The sequence below is a fragment of the Lycorma delicatula genome, chromosome 13 (genome assembly GCF_047948215.1).
Source record: "Lycorma delicatula isolate Av1 chromosome 13, ASM4794821v1, whole genome shotgun sequence".
NCBI classification, from domain to species: domain Eukaryota; kingdom Metazoa; phylum Arthropoda; class Insecta; order Hemiptera; family Fulgoridae; genus Lycorma; species Lycorma delicatula.
Window position 1 is genome coordinate 10,349,452 of NC_134467.1, and position 26,558 is coordinate 10,376,009.

A 26,558-nucleotide genomic window follows, 5' to 3' on the forward strand; every position below is an offset into this window, starting at 1 on the left:
TATAAAACATCTTTGGCGAACAAAACATTTCGAGGGATTTGTGACCTCCATGATCATCTGATATGATTCCTCCAGATTACTTTCTACGGAGGGCTGTGAAAGAAGAAGTGTATCGCAACAGATCATGTAAGATTGGCGAACTAAAACCTGCAATAACAATATATATGCAAGACATTCCAGTACAACTGGTTAAAGTAATTGAAAACAAACTGAAACATGTGCAGCATTTATAAACTATTCATCTTTTATAAACTATTCTATTTATAAACTATTATAATATCAGTTTTGATAAAATAATGAAACAAAAATTCAAAGTAATAATTAAAAAAGTTTTATCATTACACTTCCATAGTCCCAGTGCACAGCAACTTTCTGAATGCACTGTAGAATAAGCACCTTTTAAAACTAAAAACTATGATGTTAAAAGGTTTACAAGAACAAAAGACCAGGAAAGAAAATCAGAAAATGATATGGTCGGAAGAGCCCAACGAACATGCGAAACGAATGAAGAGGTACTGGGAAGAGAGAAAACAGCATAGGAGAAAGAACTTAAGGAGTTAGAGTTAAAACAATATCCTAAAGTGACTAAAATCAAAAAGAAAAAAGGAACAAATACATATAAAAACAGAGGTTATGAATAATTTTAAAACAAAACATACAACATTAATAAAATTTATAAATCAAAAAATTAACTGACCTTAAAAGATAATTCAAGATTTTCTCCACCCCATATATCAAATCCACTATCATAAGTGCCAAGTTTTTCAAAGAAATCTTTGTCAATACTAAATAGTCCACCAGCCATTGTAGGACTATATACAGGTTCTGCAGTATTCTTGTGTCTTTTTTTCTCTCTCTCCGGTACTTGATGCCAATTAAACTGTTAAAAAAAAAAAATTACTGATAAATATATTCAAACAGCCTACTTGTTTAAATATTATAAAAATGTGATATATCATTCGCACCTATGAAAAATAACTTAATTATAATATAACATCCATTAGTTGGATTATTAAGACAAGAAATCCATAAGATCTCTGGATAAGTTCACAAGCAAAATGTTATTGTAATAATATTGCATTATATAATTTTAATTGTTTAATCCCTTGTTACCTGTAGATTCCAGTCAAATCCTCCTACATTAACACCAACAGAATCTCTCCAGTGATATTCCATAGTATTATCATCAATGACATCAATAACAGGACAAACAACCGTTGTTGGATCTAATGCAATTCTATCAAGTAGTGGTTCTAGCCAGCCTAAAAACAGGTAAAAATTTATTACTATAAATTTATTGTAGTGCTATGAAGAAATTTTTTTTAAATTGTGAAACTACCATTCCATGCAAATGCAAACCTTTTTATTTCATCAACTGTTTTAAACTTATGCAAAATATCACCAAATTTTATTTTGATTTTAAACAGCTAAAATTGAATCCGTGTTGCAGTAATGATTCTATTAACACAAGATTTATTGTAAAACACTCATCAGATCCCAGAGTATGCTTCTTGTGCAAAAAACTATCATGAGCATTTCATAAACTGTTTAATCTAACTAATTACTTTGGAGATCGATAGATAAGGGTTAAAATATCAAAGTTTTATCAATATGTATATTTTAATACGTGACTAAAGTTAGTCGGCTATTAAAATAGCTGACTAATGTACAACATTAGCTGACATAAGTAGGATGACCTCTTCATAAAAATTTTCTTTGCTTTGCCACAGATAGTTTCCCAACTAATCTTGCATTAAGCATTATAGAATATAGAAAAAGATTTGGAGTCTTTTTTTCTGGGAATGATGCAATCAATAAATAATGGCTAAATATTTATTGTATAATCGTGTGACCATAACATTTATGTAGAAATATACTTTTAAGTCAATCTAATAAACTTACCCAACCATAACACAGTTCTACAGCACATAACCGCACAGGCAAAGCAGATATTTTCTACACTTACTTAAACTAGAAGGGTGAATCAAACATAAATGGTAATTTAAAAAAAAATATATTTATTGATTAATAATATACACAATTCATACCTTCATCATTTCTCTATATAGTCTCTCCTGGATGATCTACACATGTTTGCCAACAATTTGAAAGCATGAATATTCCTTGTTTATAAAAAGTTTGAGGATGAGTCATCAATCAATTGCCCAATGCACAGGTGCTTCTCGATGTCTTCATTGTTTTTTAATCATTCCCCTCCAAGTGATTCTTTCAAGGGCACACACAAAAAAAGTAACAGGAAGACAAATCTGGATTGCAGGAAAGGTAATCGAGGGTTTCCAAGTGCATTTTTTCAATTTATCCCTTGTCAAAATTAATAGTATGCTAAAATAATAGTATGGTGTTGTCATGGAGAAGGATGACATCTCTGATGGACATACCCCATCTTTGGTTTCAGTAGGCGGCTTTTGTTGACTGTAGCAGCTGGCATAGTAAGCCGCATTCACCGTTCATTGATTGTAGAAAAAAAACTTTTCCGGCTGATAGATGGGTTTTGGTCTTCACCGGGCAGCACTAATCTTTCCTTCACCACTCCTTATTCACCATTTTTGACTCCAAGTGTAATGATGGATCCATGTTTCATCACATGTGATGATGTGCCTCAAAAGATCATCCTCTTCTTGCTAACATCGATTCAGAAGTCTCTCACAGATCTCCAACCTGACCTGCTTTTGATTTTCGGTCAACAATCTCAGAACCCATTGACCACTAATTTTTCTAAATCAAGATGATCAGTGATAATTGGATTGAGCACTCCAATAGCTGATAAACACTTCTGATGTAATTTCTTCAACAGTGAATTGGCAATCACCTTTGATAATATCTCGAACAGCACAGATGTTGTCAGCTGTGAGACTTAATCTTGGGCGTCAATCTTGACTTTTTTCTACACTTTCTCACCTGCCCTTAAATTATCTGGCTCACGTATACACTCGGTTATGGGACAGTATATCATCCCCAAACTGTACCTTTAAACGAGTTAAAATTTCCGTAACGCCTTCATTAGTTAAAAACTTTATGATTATACACTGTGCAACAGGCGATGGAACCTCTTGCTCACTCTGGCTGTCCTGACAACAGAACAGGGCAGAGAAGAGCTAAACAAGCTGGTGTACCCTTTCTAATACACTCCGCCATACAGCTCAGAACTGCTTGCTGTGTAGAAGAGCAAAATTTCAGTTTAAATTTGATTCACTGCTGTACTTGCAACCTACTCCATTCATTTTTGAACTTTTTTTCCATGTTTATTTATGCTTTTCAGCATGTTAATCTATGACTAAAGCAACCACGGTTGATGACTTTATATATATCACATGATGAATATATAATTCCAAATAAAATTATAATGAAATACTACTTGCTTGTTTGTTTGGAAGATACAGTTAGGCGTGGTTTTTTTCATGTCATCTGGTAATATTCCAGAATATCCTCTAGGAAAAGGCTAGACTTTATAAAAATTAACTTTGTTAAACCAAGATTAACTAAAGATGAGAAAGTTAAATAAAAGAAAATAAGGGCTTTAATTGTTATTTGTAATTTTTTTCCAGATTAGTAAGCAGAGTTGAAAATTTGTCTGCTGGATTTTATTTTTTTTAAAAAATACCGTCTTATGAAAACTTTTTCTGTCAGAGAAGAACACAATGTGCAATGGGGCAGTATCAATAAACTTAAGTATAAAAATGGTTTTTAAAAAATTATACTTTAAGCCTCGATTTTTCTTGAAAGTAATTGTTAAAAAATTTTCCCTTCATAATTTCAAATTTTCATATAAATTCAGTTAAGCCCATTACATCAAAGGATTTTCATAAAAAAACTGTTTTTTTACATAACCAGTTTTTAACCTATATAAAAGAATCATTTTTACAATACTACTAAATTTATACTTTATAAAACTGGTTTAAATGCAAAGTTTCAATTTAATTGGTTAAGATTTCTCATAGCTCTATTGTAAAAAAATCTAAGAAACTTTTTAATATAAAATTATGAAGCCAGAATTATACAAAAATCTTTTATTAAGGAAATTGTTTAGTATTCAGTAATATTAAGAGTTGTTAAGTATTGGATCATGGCTCATAAAAATAAAAACACATAACTAACTTAGTTCAGTAACTTGTCCCCTTTGAAATAGGTTCCGTGTGATGTATGAATTCATCCCAGCAATATTTCCATTGTTGGAAAAAATATTTCCATTGCTAAAAATGAAAAATCTTTTTTCATTTTTACCAGGCACCATAAGACCCTTGTCGCAATTATTTTGATCTATTCTCTGTCTTTAAATCTCTTTCCTTTAAGTGGAATTTTAAGCTTAGGAAAGGACCAAAAATTGCATTTCTTGTGAATAAGGTATGTTACTGAAGTTTTCGATACCATTTTTTATTTAAAATTTCTGGATAAGTTGTGATGCATGATATGGAGCATTGTCACAATGAATTTTTACTTTTCTTTGTTAGATAAGATATGCTGTTTGATGCAAGAGACCAAAGCTTTGAAAAAATTGCAACTGGAAAATTCATAATGACAATTCTCCGAACCCCATACATCACCAGTTATCCCGAGATTCTTGGTAAAATATGAGATCGAATGACATCAGCAGACTATTCACCAGACGTGGCGGCAGCTCACTATGATTTTTTACTGTTTTCTAACCTTAAAATTCTACTTAAAGGAAAGAGATTTGAAGACAGAGAAGATTCTGAAAGTTTTCACCTTCAGGTAAAATTTCATGGTTGGAAACTCAAAATTTAAACTAAATTGGGATTGTTCATTGACCTCTCCTTTTATTCTGTTATTTATTATTTTATCTGCTTCTTACATTGATGAGATTATAAAGTTCCTTTGTACGGATGTTTCTTGTTCATCTAATCTGTAGTAATAAACACTCCTCCTCGATATTTTTGATTCATAACCTCTATTGTAGTCCCTCACCCCAATATGTTTATCCCTTACAAAATAAATAAATAAACTCTATATATATGAATTCCTTGTTAACTATTTCTGAAGTAACACTTATTGTTTTTACTGCTTAAAAAAACTATTTAGATATTTTTACGTGACTGTTTATAACTGAACACAAAACAATATGTAATTCCATGAATAATGTAATTTTAAAATTTCAAATAAGATTTGGTAGCCAGAAGTTATACTTTGAGAAATTATAAAATCTTTTATGGGTATGAATGTTGATTAAATAATTTTTTAAGGTGGGGAAATTAAAAAAAAAAAGATTTGGAAAAAAATCAGGAAACACAACATATGATAAAATTTATTCAGGAAACTAGGCAAAAGAAATGATTCTGATCTTAAAACATACAACAATTATGTAAATATATAGTTTAGGCTACATTTACTGTCGATAGATTCAAAATAGCATTTTTATCAAATCTCCTAGATTGTATACACTATATAACATATCGATTGAAGTTCAAATTAATGCATACAACTGATTTTATTCTCTTAGCGATGATGTGTTTGAAATTGCAATTTTAAAGAGCTTAATTAAAATGTTAAAAAATTAAATTTTTCAAGCTGTGTATATATATATATATATTTTAAATAATATTAAATGTTCAATTCAAATATTCAATGAGAAACTTATCAGGTATTCTCAGTAAGAATAACTTCATGTTATAACATTAATAACAAAATTGATTTTACAACATTCTCTTGTAAAATATTGACAGTTAATATTGACTGTTATTAATCAACATTACTGTTACTCATATTCCTCAGAGAAATTTAACTAATTTATTAATAAATTTATTTTCCAGTAATTTAATACAATATTGTGTATCACATATCCATGCGGTTGAATTAAGTAAACATTTTTAATACTTATTTACATTAATTTAATATTCCACTATCTCAAATTTTATTTAATTTTTTATACTTTTATTTTTTTTTACTAATAAACAATTTATTTTAAATGCAATATCAGTAAATACATAACGTGGTAAGAAAACAATCTTTTATGTAATTTAATAAATACCCACCATGTATTAACAAATTAAAAAAAATATTAGCTCTAATACATGTGTAGTAGACTGACCTTCAGCACATTCACAGTGAGAATCAAGATATGTTAATACAGGCGCCGTAGCATGTTTAGCGCCTAATAACCTGGCACGTATAAGTCCCTCTCGCTTTGTAGCCCGAACAATTCTTACTTTTGGATACATAGCCATGTATTCCTCAAGTTGCCTTTTTAAATGAGCTGTGAACAAAATAAATCGATAATAAAATAATCAGATGTTAATAGTAAAAAATAGAATACAAAGATTAGAATAAAAAAAAAATCTGAGATTACATTTATAAAAAAAAAAATGGAGGCCAGGACGACTTTATCCATTAGGCATCTCAGCCACTAGTTTGGCTTTATGTAAAAATAAACCTTAACAGGATACTGCCAGAACATTTTTTATAAAATTCTCTATTTTTATAAAATGTTTAGACTATTTATTGAATTTATTTTTTTTATTTTTACTATTACACTCGTCTTTTTACTTCCACTGGTTGTAATATATTTTTTTACAATTTACATTACATAAGTTCTGCATTTTTAACATTATAAAAGAAACACGTCACAGCTGCAACTGTGTATTCTAAAGGAAAATAATAGAAGCCTGTTTTTTTTTTTAAATCTAGTACCACGCACATATGGTACCCATGAGTACCATAACCTGCTGGAGGACCTGTAATAGTTCAACAGGAACGTAGGTTACCATCCTGATAAGCTTCATAAGAAACAACCGCTCTGTTGGCCATTAGAAGGCAAGAGGCGTGTTGTCATAGATGAAACAAGTTGATTGACCAAACTCCCATGATATTTGTTAAAGGAAAAAGGTAAAACACGCAAGGAAAGGGGAAGGGAAGAAAAAAGGGTGATTGTTCCGAACAGAAATTGCCTCGATCAGGGTATTTTATCATTTTGTTCAGCATCATAAAAATACAATTATCCTCCTGTTTAAAGCAGTCCTCTTATGCTTTAAAAGATCACTCCTGATGCTTCTCCTGCTGCTGGGGAAGGATCTTACAAAGGATCTCCTGTATTAAGGAGATTCATTAAAAATAATTACAGGCTTTCAGTCTGGGCTTTTTCTCAAGAAGAGGCGAAAGACAAAGAAGGCCAAATCTCTCAAGTACAAGGGATACAGTTTGACGACCTGTTATCGTAACCTAAAATCTCACATATTTTATGCCTACGTGCAGGAAAATTATAGTAATGGAATGTCAAATTACCATAGCACCAAAATTTTGGGTTTTGCATCTAATTATCCTATATTAGAGACTTCAGTACCAATAATTCTGATTTACAAGGTTAAATTCAGACGCACATACCCTCAATTTAGTTACGCTGACCTCTTTTCATCCTCATGAATGTCCTGCTTTTCTTGAAACAGAAATGCCATTCGAAATACCTCGCTTGGCATATTACTTCATTGCCATCGGCCTAATGTATCACAGTGTAAAGTTTTCACTAAATATTATCGCAGTTTGATACAGAACATGATTTTATCTTTATTTCTTTCTGGCCCGTAGTGATATTACAGATAGGGATACGTATAAGGTCACAAAGATTCATGTTACTCAGGTCATGGACTGAAACTTAATGGTGCCATTTATTACACTGATCATGATCACAGCTTTGCCTCATCTTACCCATGCTGAACTCTATACATCTCATGTAGGACCAGACATAGAAGTTTTTGATCACACGTTATAATCAATTGATTATGAATAATGGATAAACAAATATTGCAGTAAGATTATACTACTACACAAATAGAAGTGGGGAAAAGTAAGTAGAAACAAAATTACTAATAATCTCTTTTACATAGTTCATCCATACAGGAAAGAAGTGAAAAACAATTGTTTAATTTTTTAAATACAGTACATTCACAAGCTTATGTTTATAAAGATGATGCATCATTTTACTATGTATAAAGGTAAATCAATTCTATGTTTACACTATCCATTCAGTCTTTATTATTATTATTATTATGCTATGTTGCTTTCTCTAATAGTAATGATGTTCAATGTACTTTTATAAGGCTAAATAAAATTTGCATTTTAGAGGGTTTTTTCACTTATGTACGATAGAGTAAACGGTTTAAAACGTAACGGTAGAGTAAAAAAGCACTGGAGCAATCCACATCACTTCCTTGCATACCCTGGGGCCAATAATACATATAATGCTTGTCATTCTTGAAATACAATTTTCAAGTACCAAAGTTGTGGTATCTAATACAATAATAATAACAGTATGCACCCTATTTTAAAAAAAAGGACTAATCTTAAAAATAAAAATATTAAAAAAAGATACAATACCCATATCAGAAAAATCATCCACTAAAATAATTTCATGCAACAATTTTGGTGGAGATCTATCCAGCACAGAATGTACCGTCCTTAATAATACAGACCATGCTTCGTTGTGAAAACAGATTATTACAGAAGTTGAAGGTAAATTTCTTGGTTTACCATCTGTTGACTTATAACGATCTGGAGCTTTACACCTGTAAAAAAAATTCAAAATCAATAAACATTCAAATTATAAACCATTCATATATATATATATATATATATATATATATATATATACATATATATAGGGTTGTAAGTAAGATCATTAAGATGAAAGGAATATTTTGACCAACCAATTAATTTACAAAGTCTAAGTTGGGTGTCTTCAGCCAAAATATTTATAACCATTCCTTTCACCCTTGAATTCATAATTTTAGGCTATAGATTACAGAATTATCAATAAAAATATATTCTCTATGATAAAACATACACAGTGTAATGATTTAATTCCCAGAATGCATCTGTAAAAGACATATGTTTGGAAATGTACATAAATTCAGTACAGCCATTAATTACACGATCTCTGTCTAAGATCACATGTATGTCGATCATTTTTGTTTCAGAATGCACACTTTTGGGTTCATAATTACATTCTGGGTCAAAAAATTAACAAAAAGCTCCTTCTCGGATATTAATATATTAATAAAATAAGGTTAAAACTAAGACTAAGATAGTAATAAGATTAAAACTAAAATAATAAAATAAATATAATCATCAAGATAAAATGTGTAACACAGATAAAAAATCAAATCAAAGTCTAAACAATTGGTCATCATTAAATCTTATGAAGTATAAACAGTCTTCTTAGAAATAAAAATACCCGTCTAGTATACTTATCATTTCCTAAAATCCGACAAATGTCCCTCAGTAATTTTAATTTGTGACATAAGGCTGCATAACATATGCAATCCACAATGATGGTGGCGCACAAACAAGCAACAGTCACATCGTACACACAGTGTTGCGTTTTCTGCTGACATCAGGTATCTGTGAGTAGCTTTGGTATGTCCTAATTGCAGTCTGCACGGGACCACTTCCTCTTTGTGAATTTTCTGCATGAAGAGTCCCATGGTAAAACTGTACCTTTGATGTGTTGGAATTTATCATCTGCTATTGCAGTCCAGCCGCCTTCTTCGAAGAGTATGTTTAATGGAATTAATAAAATTTGTAGTAATAATTCAAGTGATAAAAGACAATCGGCTACATGGATCTTTAGCAGCAGAATCTGAGCTTTCATTACCCAGGATTCGCATAAGACTAGGAATCCAGTAGAAATTCATTTATGTAGGGATGATTCAACTTGGCAATTGTAATATGAATTTTGGTGATGATGTGATGTCTAGATACAAATCTTCTATAGCTTGGAGTGCACTACACAAATCGCTGCAGATAAAGAGTTGACAATGTTTTGAATTAATGATATTCAAAGCCGTATTAATAGCCTAAAGTTCAGCATTGTAGACAATTGTAATATACCAGGTAAACAAAACACATAGGTTTTGTCATTTATAACAAAAGCACATCTAATGATATCATTCAGCTTTAATCCATATATGTAAACTCTACTGCATCTGGGTTTGACTTTGATAGAAAATGGTAAAATGTTTGTTGAAAGACAACAGGAGTTAATTTTTTATTATATAAGGTAAGGTTGTAATTATTAAAATTTACGGGGTTAAATCTCCACAGAGGATATTAACAGAGATAGGTTGAATATCTCTTGTATCGTTTGTATCTCAAGATACAAAAATGGGCTGTCAGATAGTTATTTAGGCCCACAAATATGAACAATCAAGTGCACCAACATTTTGAAAATTAAAAATGTTAATTTATTCTTATATTTTTATTTATGAATGTCCAATCTTTCCCCAAAAAAAATAGCCACTTAGTCTTAAAAAAAAACAAAAAAAAAACAGTCCACCTATATCAAACAAGATATCACAACTGGTTTTTTTTTTTTTATAACTTGACACAATACTTTGGCTTAAAAGAAAGAACATCCTAATTACATTTCCATTATCAGTAATATTGTTTTAAAAAATCTTTCCAAAATCTATTTAAAATATAATTTTATAAAAGATTTTCTATAAAAAATTTTTCTTCTATAAAAGATTTTCTTTTATAGAAACAATATAACTCTGTCAATCAACTTTTTTTAAACAATGCTAATTAAAAATTTTAACCTTAATTTTCTTTAAATGCATTCAACATGTGTGCTCAAATATGTTTCAGTAACTTTATTCAGCTTTACATTCATTGTTTTAGTACAAAAACATTACGTACAACAAAAATGAAAAAATGAAAAATCTTTTGAGGGAAATCTAAAAAAAAACTAATAAATTCTCACTTCATCATGAAAGGGTTTAAATACATAATTATACTAGTATTCGGGAATGTTTTTCTAAATAAATGAAAAAATGAAAATCTGATGTGGACATGACATGACTTCCTTGTACGCCTATTAAATTACATATATACATTTTTAAAAGTGTAAGTTTTATTTCACTAATAACGTCTCATTATTTTTCATATTTATTTATTTTTATTGTTTTTTTTTGTCTTCAGTCATTTGACTGGTTTGATGCAGCTCTCCAAGATTCCCTATCTAGTGCTAGTCATTTCATTTCAGTATACCCTCTACACATCCTACATCCCTAACAATTTGTTTTACATATTCCTAACATGGCCTGCCTACACAATTTTTGCCCTTCTACCTGTCCTTCCGATATTAAAGCGACTATTCCAGGATGCCTTAGTATGTGGCCTATAAGTTTGTCTCTTCTTTTAACTATACTTTTCCAAATGCTTCTTATTGTTATTATGTAATTATTATTTATTGTAAAATTGTTTACAAACAGACATAATTATTAATAAATCAATATATTTAAATTTAAAAAGAAAAGTTAAAAAAAAAAAGAAGGAAATGAAGTCTGATTTGAACCGATGTACTTTCCCCTTGTAAGATCCAAACGTTTCATAATTAGTTTTATTTGGCTATAATTCTGGAACCGATGAAAATAAATACCACTTATGTTATATCGTTGAAAAGCTCTCGATGAGGGTTTATTACTGTAGTTAAGAAAAAATAAAAAAATCCGAATTTTTTGGATTTTAAATTTTGATCATTTTTGGACGAAAATGGCACGCCTAACCGGGATTCGAACCCAAGAACTTCGATGAAAGGCCGAGGATCTAACTCTCCTTCACGGAAATCGGCAAAGAGATTTGGGAAATTTTTTGAATATATAGAGAAAAGAAGGCCAGGTATAATTCAATTTTAGAACAAAATTATTAACAATCAACATAGTTACGTGACTAGTTAAAACGAATGCTGCTGCTTTCTTGTTAAAGAAAGATGTTATTCCATACACTATACTGTATACAGTTTTTAACGCCTTTCAAACACTCGTACTGCAACCAGTCATATAATAAAATACATACAGTAAATTAAGCCGTACGTAAAAAAAAATTCTGATTACACATTTCCTCTATTAAAATGTACACTGTTCATTCACCTTCGGTGATTATTCTGAAAATAAACTCATTTGAAAATAGCTAGAACAAAAATAAGGATTTTTCCTTATACAACAACATGGTGTACCGAGGTGTCTTAGAAAGTATGACCTCTTACGTTGCGTCCGTTTGGACGCAGCATAAGAGGTCATTAGGTCGGAAAGAAATCGAGCAAAATTTAAGAGTGTCCAGCGCAGGGCCTTAATCGTATGCAATGGCGTATTTATAACAACCTATCAAGAGACTACCGCGTATTGGGAAAGGCTCTCCCAATCGATATAGCGGTGAAAATTTCGGGCGGCCATGTGTAAATTGCGAAGAGGTAGGCAAGCCGAAGTATTTGTGACGCGGGCCTGTACCGAAGGTAAGTGATTTGGGCCTGTACCGAATCGATGCATCGATTCTAAATTTCGAACAGTTGCCAATCTCTCGCCTTCGGAGGAGGCTTTACAGCCTCCCGATGGAAGCACGGTAGCAAGAATTGCACGCCACAAATAAGGGTAGATCCTTGTATAGATTTATACAGGACTTGGGCGGATGGTACGCCTCTAGTTCGTTTTTAAGGACAACAGGAGCCCTAGTACTCTCGAACCACGCGAATATGAATCGATATTTGTTTCGATTCCACCTGGCAGCTGATGAGCTGTGCGTCTGCGGGGAGGTCCAGTCAAACGAACATCTGATGTTTGACTGCCCAGCTCTTGGGCAGAACGCAGGCCACTCTGGTACTTAGAGGTCAAGGGGAAAATTGGCCATTCATAAGCGGCGAGTCAATACGGTGTGAGCCGTATTGTCGGACTGTGTGGAAGTTCCTTGATGCCGTTGCTCTGTTCAACCGGCATCAGCAGTTTAAGGAATATAAGACTCCTACCGCTTGCCATACGAAGCTACCCTCGAGAAATGGCTGGCCATCGGTCAAATATAGCTCCAAGGGCTATAATATGGCAAACAAGTACTCTCTGGCATTCACCGACCTAGGCGTGGCAGGAAATTGCTTCTTTGAAGGAATAAATTCTAATTTATCGAGTCATATATTTTAGTATGTAGACGGGATGCGCCTACGCATTTTAGTAATATATGACAAGTGAGCGGTGGGACACGCAAGCGAGTGGTATACGGGACCACACGCATTCCGCTCACGCAGTTAGGTAAGGTCTAGGAACTATTTAGGATAAAGTCGCTTCGGGCGACCGAATGGGGTGGTGGTGGGAGAAATGCCAGACAAACCAATTTACTAAAAACCGTAAAATAAAAAAAATAAACCGCAACGGGAAACGCAAGGAACTATATAGCGCGGGCGAAGCCGCGACGTGCTGCTCTATCTATATATTATATATATTGATGTTATTTTCACAGCAATTAATTTAGCAGTAGTTAGTAGCAGTAATACTTTTATAGCCGCTGTTATTGTACGTACGATGCGACTGGCTGCATTTGCTTCCGATTATTTGACCAAAAAAAATTAAATTAAATAAATAAATAAAATGAGAAACGAAATACGGTCAGTGGTGTTCATCGGGTAACGCTAAGAACCGGGCAAAGTAAATTTTTTTACTTTTACGAAGTACAAGTAACCAATTATAACTAATATTTTTAAGATGGAGGCCGACGGTTATAAAACCAAAATTCTTAGATCACTCAAAGCTACGGCCTGTACCGACCAAACTGTTGCTGTAAAGAAATTACAATACACTGACAATTATTATTATTCTCACAAGCATGAGTTTAATGAGCACAGAGGAGTCCAGCGGGCAGAACTCTCTGCCTAGTCGGGAAGGGCTGCTGAAGTGAGCCCAGACTGACTAAAAACATTCCCTGACGGCGACGGGTCTGCTAGTATAAACAAGTCGTGATAGGTTCATAATCAGCGCCCGGCAATAACTACTGAAGAGAGATTGATAAAAAGTTGTATACATGTTTTTTTATTGCGGTGTAAGTACAGACTAAGGAAAGAAATAAAAATAGAATATACTTGAATTTCTCAGTGATAAATGAAGATATCATCGTGATTTTTGGTGTGTGTAATTTACATCTGAATATCTAAAAACACATTTCTTAATTTTTTTTTGAAATTCCGAGTTTAAAGGGCTGAAATGGATATCTGAATGTTTTTTGTTTTTTTTTTTAATTTCCAAGTAACAAATGATCTGTGATTAAAGTGATTAAATTGATCTTTGATGTGTGTAATTTTCATGTAAATATCTAAAATTCAATTTTATAAATTTTTCGATATTCTATCTAGAAATGGGTGAAAGAAAGATAAAAATATTTTAAACAAAGATTGCAAATTTTTTTGTATTTCCGACTGTATTAAACGAGATATTCAATAGATTCAGGATTGTAAATATTCTTCAAATAAATATCTAAAAACCATTTTCAGTTTGTTTTTGGAATTACAATTTTTTAAGGGATGCGACGGTGTACGGTGAGGCGGCTCCAACCAACACATCCTAACCCCCGTAGGAGAGAAGACGTCCACCATGTGACGATTCCGGTCGCCCCCCCCCACGTTCCTTGCCATGATGGGCTTTAACGGGAGGGAGTCGTTTATAGATCATCAACTAATTATATATACCTTATAGTAATAAGCCAGGTCTCGGTTGGGATGGCACCGATGTAAATGCCTCGGTAGATATCCTTAACCAACACAGCCACTGCCAGTATTATTGTATTTACGACGCGACTGATTGCATGTGGTTATTTGATTAAAAAACATAATATAAAAAATATATACCGCGACGAGAAACGCAAGTAACCGTATAGCGCGGGCGAAGCCACGACGTGATGCTATATACATGATTTTTTTTTCATAGCTATTAATTTAGCAGTAATACTTTAATCTGATAATAAAAAATACCTATAACAAATCAAATCGAAGAAATTTATGACGGTCGAAGGAAACCAAACATTTATAAATCTTCTTTCTTTTGTAATTTTATGGGAAATATTAAAGGCGAGGGAGAACTAATGAAACGGTCGAAGGGAGAGAAGGAAGAAGTAAAAATGAAAGAAAAAAGCGATAATAAGTAGCGTGAACAACGTAAATAAAAACGAAAGAAGTACGATAACGGTCGAGAAAGGTAAAATAAGGAAAGAAAATACAAAAGGAGTAGCGTGTTATGACGTAATATGAATGAAAGAAAAAGAAAAAAAAGGGTGCCGAATAGGTAAGGAATAACGATATAGTGGTAGTAACAGAGATGCGTACGGTACATCGCTTTATAAAAAAGGGGGAGAAGAATGTAGAACAGGAACGGAGAGGGATTAGTTTCTTTATGTTACTCAGTCGACCGACAATGAGGTAAGAAAATGCTACACGGAAGAGAGAGAGAGAAAGAGGAACGCAGCGTATCGTGGTGAAGTTACATACACAGCAAACGTTGTCTATACTAAAAGTACTATATAGAACGGCGTCGGCGAATGCTCTTTAACGGCGGCGAAAGAGAGCCCCGCTTCCATACATTTAACTACATCTTCTGTCTTTGTTTTGTTTCACAATGAAATTTAGATTGCAGTATTATTATTATTATTAGTAACTTACCCCCTTAGAGGTATGACTCTTACACCGACATACAAAGGAAACAAATGCATCCGTTCGTACAAACAAACCGACAAACAAAAACCTAACACAATCTTCCTTAATGATATTAACCGTAGATACAGTAACTAGGGGATTATACAGTATTTGGTCATTGTACTATAAGCAATGACGGTCCATATATATATATATATATATATATATATATATATATATATATATATATATATATATATACACGTAAAACACACATAGTTACCTCAAGTCTCTCTCTTTAGTTGCAACGCTAGAAGGTAAGAAAAATAATTATCACGTTTAATGACCAGTTTCATTACCCAGCATTTCTCTGGTCCTTAAACATAATAGTATTATTATACGGAGGAGGGGGGTTGGGGGAAACCCCTCTCAAATTTCGAAAAATTCTTACAAAGAACTTTTTTTTAATTTATAGGGTTTTTATTCGTTAAAAAAATTAATACTGCCCTAGAAATTAATGTTTACGATAGAACGCGACGAATAAATAAATATATATATATTACTCACCACAGCATCACAAAAAGCTAATGACAAGAACACAGTCGGTATATTTTTAAATATACAATAAACACATTTAGTTACATAAAACAAAAAATAAATACAAAAAAAAAACCATTATTATAATGCAAAGATAAATAAAAATTAAAAATCGGGTGGGGTTGTGTCAGGGACACGGCCTCTGGTTTAACGTGAAACGTTAGAAACCTCTCCCGACCAATGGGAGAGCCACCTTTTTTAACAAAACTAGAAAATCCTTCATTTGGCCGACTCAACAGATAAATTGGTCGGTCTTATGTCACCGACTCACTTTTAGTATATTGGTTGAAATAAAAACGTAACATCGACTGCGTACTAAATTTAATTTTTTCATAAAAGACAAATTAAACGGTACATTATTCGACGACAATTTTGTTCGACATCGGTCTGTGATATGAGAAGTAAGAGACATAAGCAGAGGTAGATGTCCTCACGTCGTTCACTGAACGCGCCGTGCCAGCTTTGTGACGCTCCCGAAACAGTCTCTCTCGCTCGGCATCTATGCGTGACCCCTTCCCTTTCCAACGGTATGCGTGATTTATATTTCCGGCTGGTTTCTTCGGGGTCTGGGGCTGACAGATTGAATTTTTATACTTTTTTTAACACGTAAATATTGTCCAAAATACACTTATTATTACTGAAATCGATCTAGCTCAATAAAATCTAAACGTAAACGCACGAATCACCGTGCTATAACGTGTAAGTCGTGAGCTACACCGAATGGAAACGAGTGAGAACGCCGGTTTTGGCCGATTTGCGCTGTGCCCCCTCTCCGTCAACCCGCTCACCAGTGACGCAAACTCAAAGTCGTAACGGCGAACTGATCGTCGGTATAAAATGACATCGCATTTACGTCTCTGAAACCAATAATTAGGGAGTTATTAAGGCAGGACGATATAGACACCTTTTCGTTACGCTATAAACTTCTTTTCTGGTATCCGTATGTTTCGGTATTTGGTTAGCTGGCATTTCTCCCGCCACCACCCCATTCGGTCGCCCTAGAGCATAGACCAAATGTACTGTGCCAATAAACGGCTACTGTGCCTCGAAACAGATTTGCGACCTCGTTACCTAAATGCTCCTAATGAGCTCCTATCATGCGTGAGCGGTTAAGCTGGGCGCCATACAGCACCCGCCTATGTATCCCTACCGCTCACTTGTCACACTAAAACTAAATCGGGGAGGCGCACCCCTTGTTACAATTAAAACAATAAAAGTTACAAATTAAAAGACGGCAATTTAAGCCGCCACGCCTCGGTCGCTGTTTACCAGCTAGTGTCTGTCCACCATTTAAGCGCTTGGAGCTTTATTGGCTGATGGCAGCCATTATTTCCAGGAAGGTTTTCGCCGACACGCTACAGGAATCAATAATTCCCCATTAAAATTAAACTTAAACTACCGATGACGGTTGAACATCGCAACCTCATCGAGGAACTCCCACACGGTCCGAAAATGCGGCTCACGCCACATCGACTCGCCGTTTATGAGCGGCCAGTTTTCCCCCTGACCTCTAAGTTCCAGGGTGGCCCGGTCTCTGGCCCCCCCAAGAGCAGGGCAGTCAAACATTAGGTGTTCGTTCGACTGGACCTCCCCACAGACGCACAACTCATCAGCCGCTAGGCGAAACCTGAACAGATATTGCATCAAATTCACGTGGTTGGTGAGCCACTTGGGCACCCGCCGCCCTTAAAAATGAACCTGAGGCATACCATCCCCCCAGATCCTGTATAAATCTATACAGAGATCTTCCCTTAGACGTGGTGTGCCATTCATGCTGCCATGCCTCCATCGCGAGGCCCCAAAGCCTCTTCCGCAGGCGGGAAATGGGCAACTGTTCGAAATTTAGACCCGGTGCATTGCGATCACCGTTCCGTTCCGGTTCTAGCCCGGCCCGAAACCGTATCCCAAATACCTCGGTTTCCCGACCTCTTCGCAACTTCCACATGGCTGCTCGAACTTTCACTACTAAATCGATCGGGAGAGCCTTTCCCAATACGGTAGTAGCCTCGTAGGAGGTTGTTTTAAAAACACCAGTGCATACAATTAAGGATCTGCGCTGGGCACTCCTTAAATTTAGAAGCAGTGCTCTATTTCTGTCCAACCTATGCGCCCAAACTGGCGCCGCGTATGCGATCATAGACTCGAAGACACCTCGGTACACTAAGTACATTTGGCGACCAGAAAGCCCGTAGTCTTTCCGAGCAATCCTTCTAAGTTTGTGCATCACAGAGACGGCGTCCGCCGCAACTTGTTTGATGTGGTTGCTAAAAAGCAACTTATCATCAAACAAAACACCTAGGTACTTATGAACCCTTACTCGGCTGATTACACAGCCTTTATACTTAATGTGGGGGTTTCGACTGCATGATAATTTGTCTGCGCCCTTTAGAAGCATAAACTTCGTCTTGGGCACAGAAATCTTTAAATTTTGCATGTCCATCCAGCCTTCGGCGGTTGACAAAGCCGCCTGCGCTCTACTTTCCAGCTGTGGACCGAGAACGGAACCCTGCGGGCTTCCGTATGTTTCGGTATAATTTTAAGGACGTTTCACGTGAAATAAAAATTTTATTACGTTATCATCTGGTAATCTACCTGGCGGCAGGTTTTTTTACACCGCAGTTGTGTCTAACGATTTTTGTTCCAAGCCTTCTAGTTTTCTCCTTTTTTTTACCTCAGGACCACCTTTAGGTATCGCTTTAGAGGATGGGATGAACGGTTTGTAGCGTGTGTGAAAATTCCCTACATTACCGGGATTCGAATACCGTAACCTCCGAATGAAAGGCCGAGATGCGAGTGGTAGCGTCTCGGCCTTTCATTTGTCCCCTTGTAGTTTGCTTCTTTCACCGCGTCTCTTTATTCCTTCTACTGATCTTCTGGAGTTGTCGATATTCCACTCTCTCTCTGTAACCGCATTTCCTAAATAAACAGTATTCTTTTATTTTTTGGACTGTTCATTATTTCCTCATGCCCCATTTTATCTGGTCATTTTACTTTTCCCATATTCATATCTCACAACATTAATCCAGTCCATCTCCCTTTTCCTCATCTTCCATACAAGACACTCCAGATATATAGCGTTCGGCTAACTTCTTCCTTAACTCTAAATCTATACTTTTATAGTAATTTTCTCTTCTTACCGAAACCTTTCTTTGATATTCCTTTTATTTCCAGTCCTTTGTCACTATAGTCCCCAAATATCTGTAATATTTTCCTTTTTTTATTCTTCCTTTATATATCGTTACCGCTAAATCATCATTGTTGTTTATTTCCGTTACCGGGGAAGTAAATAATAAAACTGTTTACAAAGTAAAATAAAAAAAGAAATCGATTACAAAACACTATGTTCGCTGATCTTCTAGAAAATCGATTAAAACGCGGACTTTTCATCCCAAAAGATTATTATGCATTTTTCTCTTGACGGTCTACTACGGGATTATTTTGTTGAACCGATCTACCTTTTGCATTTTTGATACCGGTTCATAACGTCGAATCTATGATTCATCACAGGTTAGAATACCGCACAAAAAAAGGAACACCTTCCTACTGATACAGTTTTCTCAGCTCTGTGCACGTACGAAGTCTAGTCTCCTTATGGTGATAAACATACTCTCATAGAAACCATCTCTGGCACTTGTTTTACGGTACTCCAGGTTGTCGGTAATAATGCTATGAATCGTACCATCCTGACTGCCGTAGGGGAAGATATCCGCTTTGCTGACAATCCCGATCTCCCCCCCACCCTCTCAGTTCTTAAAACCCCGGGCTTTACCGGAGGTCGTCTTTTGGATATTTTAAACCGGAAAACACGTCACAGTCATCAGTTTGGTTTCTGTCAGGATTCTACCGATGCAAACGGCTCGGGGTAAGCATTTCCATCAGTGTATTTACACAACCTGCTATCGCCTTCGTACCATCTACCGTAACATACAATCATAAAATATCAAATTAATCGATTCGCGGAAGCGCGATACCTGCGCTTTCCTCAAACACCATTCCACACAAATTCTCTTCCCACATCCAACTTAAACTAGACTATGCGCTGATTAGTACTTGATTGAGTTTTTAAAACACCAAAAATAATATTTTCATACCGACAAAACAAATGTTGATCGCTACGACAATTTTTTCCTACAATTTAATTAACTGAAACCCTCGATTTACTACAACCTAATCAAATTCTTCTCGATTTAAACAAAAATCAAGAAAAAAGATTCATAAATTTGATAAACGTCTAATGAAAACATATTCTATCTCTTTCTACTCCGATCCGCTTTCGGGAGCGAGTTCAATGCTCCCATACGAACTGCACCACATTTGCAATCTCCAATATAATCGGTCGGCTTTTTAAAATGAGAGTCTATGCGAGTTTCAAACGCTGGAGTTGAAACTTCTATCAGACATCCGGAAAGGTACTCATGAGTCACTGAAGTTTAATTTTTCTACTCGCTTGTAAAGATTTTTGTAGTTCATACAATTTTGTCCTTATCGTTTGATCATAAAAGAATAAATGATAACCGGTTTATCAACTTAGGTAAAGAAATAAACGATTTATTGCATATTTTTCAACTAATTCGCAAACTTCAAGAGGATTCCCGGTCGTAAAATGTGACTTTGAGGTTATAAACAAAACGATTTTATTCAAATAGCCGATCAAAAGTAATTAAAGAATTATCGAAATACTGTTCCTGAAAATATCATAACCCTTTTTGTAATTGTTTCACCTCAACACATCTGTTTGGGTATTTAAATATTAAATGATACTCGTATAATATTATAATTTTAGCCGAACAATAATTATTTCAGTTTTAAAGAAAAAACTTGAAAATATAGTATGTTAGAAAAGAAATGACGAACGATTCAAATTAAGATATCAAACTTTTTGCCTTTTTTTAAATCTATTACAAAATATAATTACATTAATCGATAAAATAAAGGCGATTATAAACCGGCAAATATACGAATATACTGGCACATATTTAATTTATAATTCGGCTTATCTTCACAGATTGCTTTCCGTTTGTTCCAAACGAGCAACACCAATATTAAGCCTAACTGTATATATAAGAGAAAGAAAGATAAATTAACAAAAGAGAGAAAAGTTAACAGAAAGACGGGTGAAAGAAGAGAAAATAGAAGATCACGACTAAAAATTAATTGCATCTGATTCAATTCCCATAAAATTTCATAAAATACAAACATTCACGCACGCGTTCTCACGTATATATAGTATGTATATACAGGGTATTTCTAAAATGGTGGGCTGGCTAAACTTTTTCGAATACTATTTGTAAAACTAAACAAAAATATCCTTAGGAAAAATGCCGATTTCTCCTTTGTTCTCCACTGTCCACCATCTTGTTATTTTTATATAAAAATTTATATCTCAAGTTCAAATAGAGGAATCACATTAACATTTGGTAATAAGGTTTTAAAATTAGCAAAAAATCAGGACTTAATACCTTCGCAAATTACAAAATGGCGGCCATGTTTATTTTTCAATCCGTTATATCTCTGTAAATATTACTTTTATTATAATTTATGTTACGCTAAAATATTAAGACTTTTTTACTTTGAACAAAATGACATTTTATTTTTTTAAATCGGTTAAATACTCGAGTAATAGGAGAAAATTGATGATATAATTTTGTGTCTATTATTGTGAGAAAATATTACTTAATTTGATACTAATTTACAATACTAGAATTAACAATAAATAAAACCGATTAAAAAAACAAATCCCCAATATTTGTGTTTTACGTCAGATATATTTAAAATTAATGAAGGTACAGTTGCGGGACCCATTTTTAAAATATATTCAGGTCAAAAACCGTAGGAAAAGACTAAATTATCCCCTTAATTTACCTTTTCAGGAAGTTTTCATTTCCCCGGGGGAACCGAAAACCGAGCGAAATATTTCGTTGGCCGTAACTCGCTAACGAAGCGTTTTCAGGCCTATGTTAATACGAACTTTTTTTCCTATTTTTAGCTACAGAATAAGCCCCCGAGAAGTTGCCGTATAGTTTAGAATCACCTGTATAATCATTAATCGTAATTACCCACCGGGTTATTTTACACTGATTTGAATACTAGATCGTGGATACCGGTGTTCTTTGGTGGTTGAGTTTCAATTAACCACACATCTCAGGAACGGTCGAACTGAGACTGTACAAGACTACACTTCATTTACACTCATACATATCATCCTCTGAAGTACCAGAGTTATCATAAAAGAATGGCGTGGTTTTGAACATGGTTTAAATTAAAACAGAATAACTAACAGTTTGTTCCTTATTTTTAAAATTTGTCGTCTCAAACATTTTTTTACATAATTAATAAATTTCAATATGTCGCTCGACAAATGTCCAAACGATAGTCGACTTCTCAAACATTAGTTAACATTTCTTCGTTAACGGTTGTCATCGTTTCATTAAACCCGTTTTTTAAGCGGTTTAGGTCGCGAATTTTTTGCGTATAAACAACGCTTTTGATGTACCCCCGCAAGAAAAAAATCGCAAGGTGTCAGGTCTGGACTCCTTGGAGGCCAAAGTACGGGTCCTTGCCGACCTATCCATCGATCTTCAAATTTTTCGTTCAAAGCGTCCGTGACCGACGCATTGAAGTGCGGGGGAGCACCGTCTTGTTGGAAATGAAGTCGATGAATGTTTTCGAGTTCATCCGGCTGAGGAAAGCGATAATCGGTTGACATGTCAAGATACACGACTCTATTAATTGTTTTTTCAGCGAAGAAGAAAGGTCCTATTTACACGATTTTTAATCGCACCACACCGAACATTAACTTTAGGCGAATCGCGTTGTTTCTCAATAATTCCGTGCGGGTTTTCAGAGCCCCATATTCGTGAATCGTGTCTGTTAACGCATCCATTCGCGTGGAATGTAACTTCGTCTGTAAAAATTATATCGTCTAAAAACGATTCGTTTTCACTTATTCTGTCCGACATTTCAACGGTGAAATCGTAACGTTTTACACCGTCATCGGGTTTCAATTATTGCAGTATCTGGATTTTATAAGCGTGTAATTTCAGTTTTTTACGTAAAACTTTGTGAACTGTCAATTTTGGAATACCTAATTCGACGCTTCGACGGGGGATGGACTTCCCAGGAATTCTAATCGCCGATCGTCTAATTAGTTCAACCGTTTCGTCCGGTACACTCGGTCTGCCGGTTGATTTCTGTTTCTTAACCGACCCGGTTTCTTCGAATCGTTTGAACCGACGCGTTATGTTATTTTTGTGCGGCGGATCTCTTCCGAATTCACGTCGAAACGCACGTTGAAGTAAAATTACGGATTTTAATTCGACCATCAATAAAACACACTTTGCTTTGTCTTTATCCGAGAACATAGTAACTCGCTAAACTCACCGCAACAACAATACAAGAATTGACGTTGCGGTTACAACTGCTGATAAACTTTTGGGTTGGAGGCTTTCAGGGATACCAATATAACATATAGAAATTTCCCTACAATCTTCCTATGAATTACTGAAACCGCACCGTTCTTTTATGACAACCCTGTATTATCTGAACGGTAATTACCGGAGGCTAAACAGGAAAGAGAAAAGAAAAAGTGTGTAATCATTATTATATAGTTTTCCTAACAACGATTTCTATTTTTACGATTAATTTTAGCCTAAGTAAAATTAAGTAAAAGCAAAATAAAAATTAATAAAAAAATACTTACCATTCATCTCTAGGATCCGGTAATTTCCGATGTAATGAAATCAAATCGCTGACGTATTGATTAAAAGCGTTCTTCTGCCAACCTTCATCGATTAATTTTTTAACTTCCGGCGATATATTAGTCGTCGGTAAAACGACAGGTTTACCCATTTCACCGAAAACTGGAGCTTCGTTAACATTTTTAGGCGGTACCAAAACACCACCTTCACCGGACTCAGGTCCACCGCCGCCATTATTATTACCGTCTTTCTTTTTAACCGCACTTCCACTACCGTCATCCGATTTAATTACGTCGTTATTACTGTCCGACAAGGCCTTTTCTTTGCGATGTTTTCGACTATCTACAAACGGAGCCGCTTGCGGTATATTATTATTAAAATTACTGCCATCTTGATTTTGATAACCTAAATTATTACTATTATCTACATTATTGTTATTATTACTACTACTTCGTTGTTCGGCGAATAATAAAAACGCAACGGTTAACCAGACTGTACATATTAAAAATATTACTTTTAATAATGCCGATCTACGCCTTAACGCACAAGTGTATAGTCTTGTAACGTACAACAAGTAACCCATTATATAATTTAAAAAAAATTTAAATAAATAATAATAGTAATAACAAAACTGTACACCCGCACGACACTGTATTACGTTAATTTAAAAAGTATATTCGCGTCAAATTAAAAATAATCAGCAAATAATCCTATCGCCTGGCGAATAATTATTATTTACAGTAACAAAATGAAAATAATAAAATAAATAACAATATAACTTCATATTTTAAAGCTTTATAAAACTTTTTTCCTTTTTTTTGTTTTTGTTTTTATAATATAATACATATAAGAAATTGACACAATAACGATAACAACAACAGAAGTAACACTTAAGATAATTTTATATTTATCATTTTTTTCCTCGTTTGTTGTTTAATGTATCAATTATATATTATATATATATTGTTATATTTAATAAATGAAATAATATAATAATAAAAACGGCGGCGGTAATTTTCTATAATTTTCCTTCATTATGTTGTTCATACCAAAAATAACATTCCACAAAACATTGAATATATCTTCTTTGGCCGCAAACTGAAACAAAAAAAAAAAAACAAAATTAACCAATATTTTTTTATAACTGTTTTTAATTATACGTTTTAATCTATAAATAAATATAAGGTATTCTAAAAAAAAAATAAAAAATAAAGAGATAAATAATAAAAAATTAAAAAAGACTACTGCCAAAAAAAATATTGCTCTTTAATGCAGGTTAATGAAAGACCATGGGGGTGAGAACAATTTTGTATATAGTATAATTTGTTTTTCAAATAAAAAATAGTTATAAAATTTATATATATATATTTATATATACACACGAGGTGCGACAAAAAAGTAATGAGACTGATTTTTCTTTGCAAAATGTGGCAACCCTGCAGCTTGCGTAGGCACACCGTCTTTGACCTTGGTCTGTAAGCTATTTCTAGTCCAAGCGGCACATTGATGCAACTGCTCGGTCGTGAGTTGTGCTGTAATAAGTGAACCCGTGTTTGTGTCTCTCGTCGTAGAAATGAAACCGCAAAATATTGCGCGACGATATGCCATTTCTTTTTGCGTTAAATCGGGTGAAGATGCGACGAAAACTTACGGTAAGCTTCAGAAGGCTTTTGGAGAGGAGGTTATGTCAAGAGCTCAAGTTTTTCGGTGGCAAGAAATTTTTACCGAAGGCTAAAAATTTCTTGGTTGACGACCGTCAACCTCACGGATAGATGTCAACTTGACCAGGGTGGGTGAAATCGTACGATCTGATCTAAGATTATCCGTGAAAATGATCGCAGAAGAACTCAACATCGATCGAGAAACGGTTCGTCTAATATTAACTGAAGATCTCGGTACGAGAAAGATTTGTGCAAAAATGGTCCCCGAAAATCTCACACAACAGCGAGAAACACGGAAAAATATGGCAGCCGATCTGTAAGAGCAAACGGAAATCGATCCAGTTTTGTTGAGCCGTGTTATCACCGGTGATGAAGGCTTGTTTTTTCAATACGATCCAGAGACAAAACGCTTAAGTTCGCAACGGTGCTCAAAGGGATCACCCGGACCAAAAAAAGCTCGCATGTCAAAGTCAAAAGTGAAATTTATGCTTGTGTGCTTCTTCGATTCAAAGGGAATCGTTCATAAAGAGCGGGTGCCTCCTGGACAAACAGTTAACCGATATTTCTACAAAGAAATTTTAGAAAGACTTCGTAAACGAGTTCTTCGTGTCCGTGCCGACATCGCTGATAATTGGATTCTGCATCACGATAATGCGCCAACTCATACTGCTCTGTCAGTACGGCGATTTTTAACCTCAAAACAAATTTCAGTACTACCGCAGCCACCTTATTCATCAGATATCGCTCCGTGCGACTTTTTTCTTTCCAAGAGTCAAAATGGCGGTCAAGGGACACCGTTTTCAAACAACACAAGATGTCCAAAAAGCTGTGACGAGGGTCTTTAAGGATATTACAGAAGATGAGTTCCAGAAATGTTACCAGAAGCGCTGAAATAAGCGTGTGCAATCAGAGGGGAACTACTTTGAAAGAGACAACACTAAACATGACTAAATCGGTAAGCAACATTTTTTTTTCACATCTGTCTCATTACTTTATGTTAATGTAAATGTTCGTTTGTTCAAAATCTTAAATCACCAATCGCTGACGGTGAAATTTTGACACATCGTTGCATTCGAATAGGCGCGTGTTTTTATTATACCTAAGATGTCACACCTGTGACAGGTAAAAACATGCTTTTTTAAAAACAGCGCTATCTGTTGGACGTAAAAGCATTCCACGCAGCACTAAATATTTTTC

At 34.5% G+C, this 26,558-nt stretch overlaps 1 protein-coding gene across 6 annotated transcripts in view; it reads right to left on the bottom strand.

Moving 5' to 3' along the window:
* LOC142333753 (putative polypeptide N-acetylgalactosaminyltransferase 9) overlaps window positions 1-26,558 on the bottom strand; it is a 436,298-nt gene that overhangs the window by 34,667 nt on the left and 375,073 nt on the right. For all 6 annotated transcript variants that reach the window (XM_075381223.1, XM_075381224.1, XM_075381226.1 and 3 more), the window contains 5 exons: window positions 23,703-24,798; window positions 8,344-8,531; window positions 6,065-6,229; window positions 1,114-1,262; window positions 698-880 (listed from right to left, as the gene is read on the bottom strand). In XM_075381223.1, coding sequence (XP_075237338.1) covers window positions 698-880; window positions 1,114-1,262; window positions 6,065-6,229; window positions 8,344-8,531; window positions 23,703-24,283 — 1,266 coding nt within the window. In that variant the 5' untranslated portion in view covers window positions 24,284-24,798. The remainder of the gene's footprint in view (window positions 1-697; window positions 881-1,113; window positions 1,263-6,064; window positions 6,230-8,343; window positions 8,532-23,702; window positions 24,799-26,558) is intronic.